The 12,293-nt window shown below is 55.5% G+C and overlaps 1 protein-coding gene across 1 annotated transcript; it reads right to left on the reverse strand.

Annotated features, from left to right (window-relative positions):
* Positions 1-4,719: 4,719 nt before the first annotated feature.
* On the reverse strand, positions 4,720-6,102 carry NKX3-2 (NK3 homeobox 2; the record flags this gene model as incomplete). Its single annotated transcript, XM_084204832.1, has 2 exons — positions 4,720-5,259; positions 5,706-6,102. The coding sequence occupies 2 exons, from the start codon at positions 6,100-6,102 to the stop codon at positions 4,781-4,783; spliced, it is 876 nt and encodes a 291-aa protein (XP_084060958.1). The 3' UTR covers positions 4,720-4,780.
* Between the last annotated feature and the right edge of the window lie 6,191 nt (positions 6,103-12,293).

Raw genomic sequence — 12,293 nt, forward strand, 5'->3', positions numbered from 1 at the left:
GTTTCCCGCAGCAGCGGACAACGCGAAGGAGCGGTCCACTTTCTTGAGGCTTTCAGAAAGGTTGGGAGAGGTAATATCCTTGATTATGTGGCCGGGACAAAAAGACCTGCCCTTTATTTTTCTCATCACCTCAGGAAAAGCCAGGCTGCTCGATGGAGACACCACTGGCAGCGCCCAGGATCAACAGAGCCCGCGGGGTCTGGCTTTCCGGCCGTGCGGAGGGGCACCCCTGGCTTTGTCTTCGGAGCCTTTTCAGAGGAGCGGCTGCCTCGGTGGTTTGGTGCTGCAGACCCGGGAGAGCCGCTGGAAAGGCGGCCGGGATTCCCCGCGGCCCCGGCCCGGGGCCGCCCTCGGGGCTCGTCGCCGTCCCACTGACAGGAGCAGCGGAGCGGAAAAAAGCCTGCCAAGGCCTGCCGGGGAGAGGCCCTTAACCTCGGGCCACCTTTGGCCCCTGCTCCCGGGAGCCCCTGGGAGGCTGGGCAGGTGCTGCACGGCCGGGGGGGCTGCCTGTGGCCCGGTATCTTCTGCTGCTTCTCCTCCTCCTGGGAAAGTGTTGCCGATTTCTACCTGAGTGTGTTTGTGTGTGTGTGTGTGAGGAGGGGGGAGGCAAATCAACGTGGTTTCCTGTTTTATTACCCTGCGAGCGAGCGGGAGGTAGCTAAATATAGGCAGCCTCCCGGCTGCAGAGTTGGACGCCTGTGCGACTGTTTAATACACAAACACAAGCGCCAATGGAGACTTATGCAAAGATATACACAATTTACATTACATTTCAACAATCGAATTTCTTGGAGCTGCGGTATTTCCCCCTTCTCCCCCTTGTCTTTGCAAGAATTTTTTTTTTTAAGACTACAGCTTGCCCATGGTCAGATGGAAAATGATTCCCACGGCCCCTGTACGGTTCGGGGTTTGTGAGAGAGACCAAAATTGGGACACATCGTTAGGGAGATTATTTTTACGTAGCAGCTGTGTATGTGCTGATGAGCTGGATGTGTGTCTGAGGGTGTGTGAAGCGGGCATGTTAGAGCCCAGGTTCTGCTGATAATTTCAGAGCCGAAAATACAGAGTAATTCCTTTGGCCTCAGTACAGTTACATGCGTGTTACTGGAGATTTTGCCATTAAGAAAAGATAAAGGACACAGAGAGTTTGCTTTATATTTCAAAAATCAAAATTATTAAGAAAAAACAGGAATAGAAACGCCTCAAATTCCAGAAAAAATTCCATTAAATTTTCGATTAAATTTTTCCAGTATCACATACTGACTGTTTTCAAGTATCAGATTTTGTCAACGTCAAAAGAAGACACTGTCGATGCACAAAATTTCGATATTAAACACCTATACTAAAATTCCGTGCAACTTTATTCAGATCAGCTTTTCCAGCAACTTCTACCTTGAGTAAAATACACGTTAGTTGTACCTGGTTCATAGGAAATTAGTTTGACACTTTATTCTGAGTCTGTTACCCAGTGTTACAACCCAAGGAATCTCTAATAACAGTCACTTCCCTTTTATATCAGGAGGTTACCTAGAGCACAACATTTGTTAGCAAGCACAAATCAAAATAACACAACCACAAGTGACCAAAGGGAAAAAAAAAATTAGGCTTAGAGATAATCTGCTCCCTTATACAGGGGACCGATAGAACCACAGCCGACTTTGCCAGAAGCCACCCCCGCCGGGGACAAAACCTCCGCTGGTGTGAGCTGTACCTTTCAGTTTGCATCATTGTGCCATATTTCACACAAAATGATCCAAAACAAGTCAAAACGAATCAACTTCCCTTTATCTGCAGCACTTAAACCTAAAGATGCATCATCCCAGACACATCAGGTAACATCCCTCTGATGTGTAAACCTACCTCCCAGCAAAGGCTGTGATGAGGGGGCTCTGCAGTCCCCACACCTCTGCTTTTCTGTTTAGCAGAACCAGACATCCCACTCTGTGTCCAGTGGGCCAAATAGTGGAGGCATCAGTCTTGGCTGAGATGGGAGTCAGTGGCTCCCATCGAATCTGAGATGGGAGTCAGAGGCTCGGTGCCTTGTACGGGGCTGCAGGCAGAGAAACGTCCCCAGGGGCAAGGAAAAAGCAAACCGCGGGGCAGCAGTGGCTCCTCTTTACCTCCCTAAGTGCACGGGGGTCCCGATTCTGCTGTCCAAAAGTTTCGTTTTTCCAGGAAGGAAAGTGTGGGGAATGTCGGAAAGAAATCGTTACAAAAAATAAAAATAAAAAAAAAAAAAGAAGAAGAAAGAGACAGGAGCTTCAGATAGGGCCAAATAAATGTCAGTCCTCCTGTATCTGCCAGGGGACTGCTGCATCTGGAGCGCTCCGGCAGGACCGCCGACACGCCCGGCCGAGCAAAACTAAACACAGAGCATTTCCTCGGTGTCACGACGGCTGTCGGCTTTGGGAACAGAGAGCTCGTCCCCAGCCACTGCTGCCGAGTGCGGCTGGAGGTGCTAGCGCGGGGACATCTAACCTGCGGGGTGCCCGAGCCCGGGCAAAGGGAAATGACAGCAAGGGAAGGCCGGAGCGAGCGGCTAACAGGGAAACAGCCCGGCTGCATCTTGGGGCGGCTTACAGCGGCCGGGAAGCGATGGGGCAGCAGGGGGTTCCTGCAAGCCACTCCGTGCGCGGGAGCTGCAGTGAAAGCCCGTGCGAACCAGCGGTAAAGGAAAGAAGGAGGCGGTGATGAAGAATCAGCCGGCATCCAGGCAATGGGGCTGCCTGCGAGCGTGGTCCGAGCAGAGCTCCTTCGGCGCTGAGAAACAGCTGCAGCCATCACCGGGTCCGCTCCCTCCGAGCGCCACTGCCCGGCCCCGGCCCCCGGGGGAAGCTGCCCATCCCAGGTGAGCCTGCCCTCCCCTTCGGCCAGCGCTGGCCTCGGCGGAGACGCCCAAGGGCAGCAGCAAACGGCGGGGAAGAGCCGCCAGCCCCGCGCCGAAGGCCCGGGCTCTCAACTTGGAGGAGATTCGGTCCAAGGCGGGAGGCTGCCCTAAGTGGCTATCGCGGCAGTGTCGGGATACAGACGGCCTGGGCAGTTTCGTCGAGGTCGCCGAAGCTCCCTCTTGCAGCCCAATCCTGAGCCCGCGCCCCCGGTCTCTCTGCCAGGCTCCGGCAGAGAGAAAACAATCCACCGACCCACGCACTCGCCCCAGGATCCGCCAGGGTTTCAAACGGGCACGGCCCGCCGTAGAGGAGCCGCAGCCTGCACGGTGAGGGTGAGGCTGCCACCGACCGGGAAAGGCAGTTCGAGGTCCCAGTGGCTCCTCCGACTGCCCCGCGCCCTCACCGCTACCAGCACCCGTAAATTCAGCCACTGATCCCGGCTCTCCGGCAGATGGGGGATCGCTCCATCTGGGACAGGCGTTACCAAAGAAGTGATTAAGGCGCCCGGCCAGAGCCCCTGGGTCCGCTCCGCCTCCCATAGAGGGAATGGGCATCAGCGCTGACTGGTGCAGCCGGGCAAGGCGGCCCAGATCTCCGCCAGGCCCTACAATCCTCACCGCGTGAGTGGGAAAAGGAGGGATGTGGTCTGAGCTACGGCCTGAAGTCTGCTGCGGCGAAAAATATCACTGGGGAAATCCGTGTCCGCTCTCAGGAATGACAGAAGCAGCAGAAGTAAGTGTTAAACTAAAGTTTATAAATTAAAAAAAAACCAAACAAACAACAAAACAAGTACAGCGGGTAGCTTACAAACATTCACAATTCATTTGAAGTAAATAATCTAGTTGAGTGCACAGTGCCATTAAAAGGGAAATGGAGGGGGAAAAAAAAGAAGGGGAAAAAAAAAAGCAACCAGTTACCTTGGAAGAAAGAGACTGTAATTACATTGCTGAGCAGATCAGAAACCCCCACCCCTGGAGGAGAGCTCTGCAGAAGAATTGTAAAAGGCACTGATGGTATTAAAGTTTCCTGTTACATCGATTTCTTAAAAAAGCCTGACTAGAAATATTCACATTGAATATAAAAATAGCAACAACAACTTTAAAACATCTGGAAAGTGCGAAAAATCCATAGCTCCTCCCTCCCCGAACACGGAAAGATCTCAGGAAAAAAAGGAAAACAAGAAGTCAGAGTTTCGATATAAGTCTCACCCTTTTGTGACATATTTATCCTTTGCCAGGGATCATGGAGTACAGGAATAACACGGGCAACAAGAGCAGGGGGACCTGAAAGAGGCTTCCATACATTCAGCACCATACAAGGCACACTCAGTTTGCAACAAGTTGGAAGACCAAGGACTCAGACGACAAAAAAAATCTTCCTTACAATCCACTGAGGGAGTCCTTGATCTCCTCTTTTGAGTTGCATTTGGTTTTGAGGGTTGTACTTTCTTTTTTCCTCTCCTTTGTTTTCTCTCTCTTTTTCTCCACATAAGATCGAGTCTGTACCCATCCGAAGCAAAATAAAACAAACAAACAAAAAGTCTACACCAAATACACTGACAACATGGATACCATGAACAAGTTGTGCCGAATCGCGAGAGTCCTCGGCTGGCGGGATGGGGACAGGGTGAGGGTCAGGGTGGGGGTGGCCAAGAAGTCCTATGTTGAAAGAAGAGAGGGTGAGGAACCATCCAAAAATATTAATAATAAAAATAACAATAAAATAATAATAAATACTGTCCGAGGCACTGAGAGCTGCAGCTGGGGCTCTGGACTTGAGAAGCTGAACGGACGGATTGATGGATGGGGGGGTGGCAGAGGGAAGATGGGTTTCCTGGCTGCCAGTGTGTATGCTGGGGGTGTCGGGGCCGGGGAGCTGTGTATGTGTGCCTCTCACTGGGTGCCGGCAGCTGCGGCGCAGGTGGACAGAGCCCACCCGGGAAGGCAGTAGTAGGGGTAGTAGTAGGACGGCTGGAGGGAGAGCAGCGAGGGCGGCCGCAGCACCTCGCCAGGGTGGTACTGTCTCTGGTCGTCGCGCACCAGCACCTTGACGGCCACCTTCTTGGCGGCGGGGGCGGCGGCCAGGAGGTCGGCGGCCATCTGCCGCCGCTTGGTCTTGTAGCGCCGGTTCTGAAACCAGATCTTCACCTGCGTCTCGGTGAGCTTCAGCGAGGCGGCCAGGTCTGCCCGCTCGGGCCCCGACAAGTAGCGCTGGTGGTTGAAGCGCCGCTCCAGCTCGAAGACCTGCGCGTGGGAAAAGGCTGCGCGAGAGCGCTTCTTCCGCGGTTTCGGAGCCGCCGCCGCCTCCTCCTCCCCCGGCAGCAGATTCCCGCACTTGCCCGCTCCGTCCTCTTCCTCCGGAGGGCTGCGATCTGCAGGCAGGGCGAGAGCACGGCGGTCAGGGCAGGCAGGCACCGGGACAGCGGAATCCGCGCTTCTCGAGGGGCCCGCACCCGCGCACCAGCGAGCTCTCTGCGGCCGGTCCGCAGCGACGGGGTGAGCGGAGAGCCCGCCAAGCCGCTGCCCGCCCCGTCGCCGGGACGGCCGCCGCCGCCGGCCGGGGCTTCTCGCTCTCCTTTAAGCGCCGGGCGCCCTGGCGAGCTGCGGGCTCAGCCGGGCCAAAGGCCCTCCCCGATCCGCCCTCCCTCGCCCCGCGGGACGCGTTTCGGGTTTTCTCTCCCCCCCGGCACAACTGAGCCTGTCGCACAGCTCCGGGGAGCCGGTGGAGAGCCACGGTCACGTCCCGTTCCCAGCCCTCCGGGACCCTTCCGCCCTCCTCGCGCGGGTGCGGAGGAGCCGCCATCGGGGCCGCCCCTACCTGAGACGGCGGCCGACATCTCGCTGTCGCTGAGGCCGGTGGTGTCCCGCTCCGCCGCCTCCGGGGGCTGCGCCTCCTCCTCCGCCGGCCGCCCCCCGCCCGCGGCTTCTGCGGGGCGGGCGCTGCCACCGGCGCCCTCCTCCTCGGAGCGCCGCTCGCCCTCGGGGTCCTCGCTGAGAGCGGAGTCCGAGTCCCAGCCCGCCGGCGTCCGCGGGGCCGGGGCGCGGGCGGCGGGCGCGGGGAGCGGCGGGTCCTCGGCGGCGCCGCACAGCCGCCAGCCGCCGGCCGCCCCCGGGAGCGGCGGCCGCCCCGCCGCGTGGCGGGCGCGCTCCTCCTTCTTGTTGAGGATGGCTTGGATGGAAAAAGGCGTCAGGGCGTTGCCGCCGCGGACGGACATGGCCCGGCGACGGGCAAACCCCGCGGACGAGCAGCGGACCGTGCCGCGCCTTCAGCTGGGCGACCGCATCGCCGGCCGCCGCCGCGCCGGTGCCGGGCCCTGTTCTGCCGCCGGGAGGGCGGGCGCCAGCGGGAGCAGCCTCTCTGCGCCACTGCCGGCCCGCCCGCCCATAGGGCCGGGGCCACCGGGGCCACCGCGCTGCGCCGGGCGCCGCCGCGGGTCCCTGGCGGCACGGGCGCTGCCTCCGCCCCGCTCTGTCCCGCCCCCGCCCGCCCTCCGCTTTTTCTGCCGGCGGCGCTGCCATCCCTCACGGCCGCCCGACAGCGCCGGCCCCGCGCCTTCCCATTGGGCAGCCCCCGCGCGCCCCGCCCGCCCATTGGCTCCCGCCGCGGGCCGATGCGGCTCCGCGGGGCGCGCGCCGGGGCGCGCCGTCCCTTAACCCCTTGCGGCCCGCGGGGCGCCCCCGCCTCGCCCGCCTCCCCCGGCCGAGGAGACCCTCGAAGGGACGGTCCCCCCTCCGTGGCAGAAAGCGGCGGCTTCCACCTGGAGAGTGTGGGATCGTAGTTCAGAGATGTTTCCCCCCTCGCCGCGCCTCAGCAGAGCGCTGCAGCCTGGCGCCGGGGAAAGGTTCGGTCCCGACGGGAGAATTGGCGGGGACGGGACCAACGCCGCAGTGTGGCGTGCATTGCTGCGTGCCGCTGGGGAAGGGCGTCGGAACTCGCCTGCTCTGAGTCTGTCGGGGACCGAGACGCCGTGCCGGTGCGGGGCTGTACGTGCGGTGGGATGAGCGCCCTAGCCCCCGGCCGCCCGCGCTGTCGGGGTAAACGCAAATCAGCCTCGGCCGGTTTTGAAAAATGCGCTTTTCACTATTGCGTTTGTTTAAAAACATGATCGGGTTTATATTAAGTACGGTCTTCTGTCCATGGGGCTTATAAAGCCCGTATTAGGAAAGCAATTTCTCGCAGATTAAACTCTTTTCCCTAAACGATGAATTCCCTAAAAGAAAACGGCCCTGCCCAGGAAGACTTTGGAAACTGTCGCACGCACGTGAATTGTATATCTGCGACTCGTTGCCAAAACTACAATGCGTCCCCAAGCATCATGCTTTTCTCTTTTTCAAATATTATTGGCTTTCTCGGAGCTAATAAAAACACCGGCAAGGGTATCAAGCAGGTACACGAGAAATGAAACGCCTGTGCTTCACGAACATGGGGTTTGGTGCTGGGTGAACGCGGCAACATAAGGAGATAAAGCACAGAAAAAAGACACCCACAAACCCGCTTTGGCCCATGAACTAAATTCTCAGGGTGTCACCGGGCTTCTCGGCAGGCGTGTGGCCACGCCAACACCTCCCTACTTGATCTCGCAGAGATGAACATCGGGTTGCAGTAGACTACGAAGCGACAAGAATTGATTTTCAACGACTCTGGCACGAATTAAATGTTTTCAATCATAATTTTTACATCAAAAATAAATCAATAAAATAAATAATCCTACTTTCACACACAGCGCAAAGCTGGAGAGCACCTCTGCATGACTAAGCGGGAACTGTCTTTATCTTTCTGAACAAACTCAGACCATTTTAATAACCCTACTTGGACTCACTTTTTACCTAATTTTTTCCCAGGAAAGCCACCGCTTTGCCACCAAAGACTTCGGTATCACAATGCACTAAAAAAATATCCAAAGGGGATTTTTATTTTTTTTTAAGAGCTGGAGGTAAACGAGAAGCAGCTAGGGAAGCTGCGAGAAATCCACTTACGAGAATATACGTGGGGGGATACGTAGGGCGCCAGGAAGGGTGTCCTGCACGAGTGTTTTAAAGTCTACTTAACAGGCAAGAGATGAAATTTGGGATGTCAGAAGAGATGAGCGGCCTCAGACGCATAGACGGAGGAAGGGCTGGAGGTGCGGGTCGTGGGAGTCGTGGTTTGGGTTGACGGCCAGAAGGGGGTTCGGGGCACGGCAGAGACGGGGAGCTCCGGACAGGGAGTCTCTTTTGTCGGGCTCTGCTCAGGTGCGGCAGAGCGCCCAGAGAGAGGCAAGGCGAGCGGCTGCCGGGGGCCGGCGAGCGGCGGGGAGAAGAGCGAGCCTCTCCCGGTGCAGCCTCCCGCCGCGCTCTGGCACATGGAGTTCCAGCCCAGGAAGACCCTGATTTACAGAGTTTCGTGCCCAAGCTGTTAAAATACCTGAATATGGTTTACAGCGGCTGTAATTCTTTGCTAATTTGCTCAGCTCTTCCTTCCCCCCTCACCTCCTTTTCTCTTTTTCTTTCCTAATTTTTCTTTTCCTCCTCCGCCTACTCGGATCTCTGCACCCTCTTTCTGATCAGCAAACCCCTGTTTGGGGGAGGAAATGCCTGGTGAAGAGGCCCGGAGGAGAGCGAGGTGAGGCGCAGAGGAGCGGCGGAGGGAGGCCGGGCAGGGCCGGCGTGCCGGGCCCGCGGCGGCCGGGGGCCAGCTGGGTGGTCCCGGCTCGCCCGGCCCCCAACCCCGCCGGGGAGACGGGCAGCGGGAGGGAGGGAGGGAGGGACAGAGGGAGGGAAGGAGGGATGGATGGATGGATGGAGGGATGGGGGGAAAGCGGCGGTCCGGCTGTGCCCCGCTCTGGCCGCCCTGGCGTGCGGCTGGCAGGCGCTCCCGCCGCACTCCGCCGGGGCAGCACCGGAGGGCGCGGGCTGCCCGGCCACGGCGTGCGGGGGCACAGGGCCCCCTCCGGCTGTGCGACGGAGAAACCGGGAGCAAACTCTCCCCGCTGGAAAAGGCTCGGAGTGGACATGATGGACGCCGTGGAGAGGCAGGGGATGTCTAAGGAGGACGAGTCCCACTTTGCCTTCACCCTTGACAGAGCTCCGCACCTCCCATTCCTCGCCGTCTGGAAGTGGCCGCAAGCCTTAATACACACACCGTGATGTACCATAACACACTGATCCGCCCTTTCTCCGTCGTGTGTCGCATTTCAGCGGGGAAAGACCAAACCCGCCGTGCCCACAGCTGCCTCTCCCCGCGCCCACCGGAGACCCCCGGCTGGCTGTCCCGGACCCGGCTGGCTGTCCCGGGCCCGGCTGGCTGTCCCGGGCCCGGCTGGCTGTCCCGGGCCCGGCTGGCTGTCCCGGGGCCGGCTGGCTGTCCCGGACCCGGCTGGCTGTCCCGGGCCCGGCTGGCTGTCCCGGCCCCGGCTGGCTGTCCCGGGGCCGGCTGGCTGTCCCGGACCCGGCTGGCTGTCCCGGGCCCGGTTCGCTGTCCCGGGCCCGGCTCGCTCCGCTGTCGCTCCGCTGGCGGCGGCGGGGCCGTGCCGGTGCCGCCGGTGGCCGGGCTGCCCCACCTAGAGGCGGCCTGGCCGCACTGCCCGGCCCGGGGCTGCCCTCGGGGCTGGGGCGGACACACGGGTGCCGAGGCACAGCCCCGCTGCCCGGTGTGCAGTGACAAACCACGGCGTCAGGAGAGCCTGCCTGGCTGCCCGGAGAGGCGGCTTCTCTCGGTCACCTGAGCCGCTCTGCTCGCCAGGTGAGAGGCAGCGCTCTCACAGAGCAGTGCATATGACGTGGGGTGATGAAATGGAGAAAGATGCGTTCTGCTTATAAAAGCTTTTTTACCACATGTGAAAGCACAAGGAAAGGTGGCTGCAAAACCTTAAAAAAGCCTTTGCAAAGAGCGCAGACTTTCTCCATAAGATGTAGCGTTGTATAAAAAGACCCAGATGAACCCCTGGGCAGGAGTACAGTGCACTGGGAAAAGGAAACGTTACAGCTTTTCCTTCAGGGTAGGATTTGCCCAGTATGGGAAAATAATTAGTGGTGTAATCTCCATGTGCCAGTTTTGGGGCAGAGCCAAGCTAGCAAAGTACCACTTCTGCCTTCCAAGCTCTTCTCAGCTCTGAGACAGGCCAAGGAGTTTCATGGCAGGGGCTAACACACACTGTAGCCCCCTTGCAGCCCCTCCCAGAGCTGCATGGTGGTGGGTATTACATTTGCCATACCCAATTAGAGGTGTTTTTTTTCTAGACACAAGCTGTCTGCCCAAACTGGTTTTCCTCCCAATATACTCAGGGCAACGCAAATCCTTGCTGAGTCTCCTGCTGGGTCTTTCAGGGACTTAGGTGGAAGATGGCAGTGGTACAAACAGTGCTTCCTTCTGTAAGGAATTTGAATGCCTTGTTGGTAATGGGGAAGGTTGCTTTCATGGCTTTTACCTCAGCTGTGATGCTCTCTGGCTGTGCAACGAAGGCACACAGACATATCCTGGACAATTTGCTGGTTTTGCAGGAAAATCTTGTCATCTCCTTTTGAACAGGTTTTGACTCTATTTCTTGAATCATAACAATTTATTTCCAACAAATGTAACTGTAACTACACAATAGGTGACAGCTGTACATCTCTAAACCACTCTCCTGTCAAGATTTCTCCATGTATTTTGTGAGGGATCTCATATAAGTGACTGCTGCAACACTCAGTCTTCAAATTGCTTTTTGCAGTTGACATCAGGATCCTATGTTGTTGCTGAGGTGTCAACTGTAGGATGCTTCCAGACTGGAGTGAGAGAAGGATTTACCTTCCACAATTCAGAGAAAAATTTGAATTATTGTTGTAATTAATCTGAATTTGTGCAAATGCTGACAATGAGAACTTTACTCTCACTAATGCAACAACCTTTTTACAAATTAGCTCAGTAGGTTTTAATAGCTGCTTTACAATCCCTTTCATTCCTTATATGGGGAAAAGCCCATGTCCTTTAGGGCTGGGAGGCTCAAACAAAAGCACTTCTACAAGAGTTTACAACCAAACTGAAAAGAATGCTTGAATTTTGCTGGTTGCATATATACAGTGGCACATTTTCTCCCAGTTTTATTGCTCAGAGATGCTGTTTCTGGGAAAACCAACCCAAATCTTCCTCTTGTTGCTTCATCTTTACACTAACAAGTGAAGGCTTGGCATGCAGAGTACCAAGCCTGAAAATAAACCTACCAACATTTCATTTCACTGCATGGCAGTTTCTCCTGAATTATTCCCCTTTGCAAGACCTTGAGAAGGAAAAGACATGCAGGCTGTGTAGCCACATCATGCTCTCAGGAAGGAGTGGAGCTGCATGGTTGTGTCTGATGCTTAGTGCCAGGGGGCAGCAAGTTCTGTACACACTGAGAGCCCTGTCCACAACTGCCTTCAGGCACCACAGCTCTTGAAATAAATCTTCTCTTTGACTGGGTCCTTATTTCTATGCTAGGCTTCCTACCAAAGACATAAATGACTATATATTCCTTATTTTCTGATGTAGTTACCTGTAGGATAGCAATACAACCTGGATAAGATTAGCTTGTTTTACTAACAAAAAACAAATCAGCATATGCAAATGGACAGGTGCTTCTCACAGTCATTAAGTAAAGCTTTTGCAGACCCTGTATTTAGCTTTTAATCTGTTTTATTTGCAGTTCCTGATAGAAAAATTGAAGTAGAGATATCATGTATGTGTGAGTCATCCATACAGTATATTTACTTGCTCTGAATTTTCCCCTATTATTTAGTAGAACATTTTAATGGCTATATTGCAGTATATGCATTTGCTGTGTGCAAGTCTCTAGGCAGATTAATAATTTGATGTTTATTTGATACAACGTCATATGACGTCCAGGTTTCCCCTACCACTGCTCTTCCACCTATACAGAAATAATAACCTTTCCTACTTTTTGTTTGAAGTAGTTGAGTTCCCTTTTCACCTACGATGGACTAACTTGGTAACTAAATTAATGGCTGCATTGGGGTATTTAGCATTTAAATATTTTTATTGCTGTTGATGCTTAGGTAAATCAAATGAGCCTCTCAGGATACCTGGCACTATTTACATTTCTAAAGTGATTTTACCTCTTTGTCTAGTAATTACCTCTTTTATTGATAGCATTCAGTAGTAATTTTATATTAATGTTTCCATCTGTTTATTATTCATATCAGGAGTAGACACCCAGCAAAGGTAAAATCTGGGAGTGTTTGGGACTTATAAATTTACACAGATCACTGGTTGCTCAAAAATTTCGGAGTTTGAGATCAAGGACTTGTTTGTTTCACATCCTTCTCCCACTGAATAGGAAGCCTGAACTGTGGAGATAGGATGTGCATTTCTGTGTGTTTTGGGCAGTCTCCTGCACGCAGGGCTGGCTGTTGGGATGCCCCTTTGAGGAGCAGACCTGACTCAGGAGCTCCT

Source organism: Fringilla coelebs (assembly GCF_963513975.1).
Source record: "Fringilla coelebs genome assembly, chromosome: 4".
NCBI classification, from domain to species: Eukaryota; Metazoa; Chordata; class Aves; order Passeriformes; family Fringillidae; genus Fringilla; species Fringilla coelebs.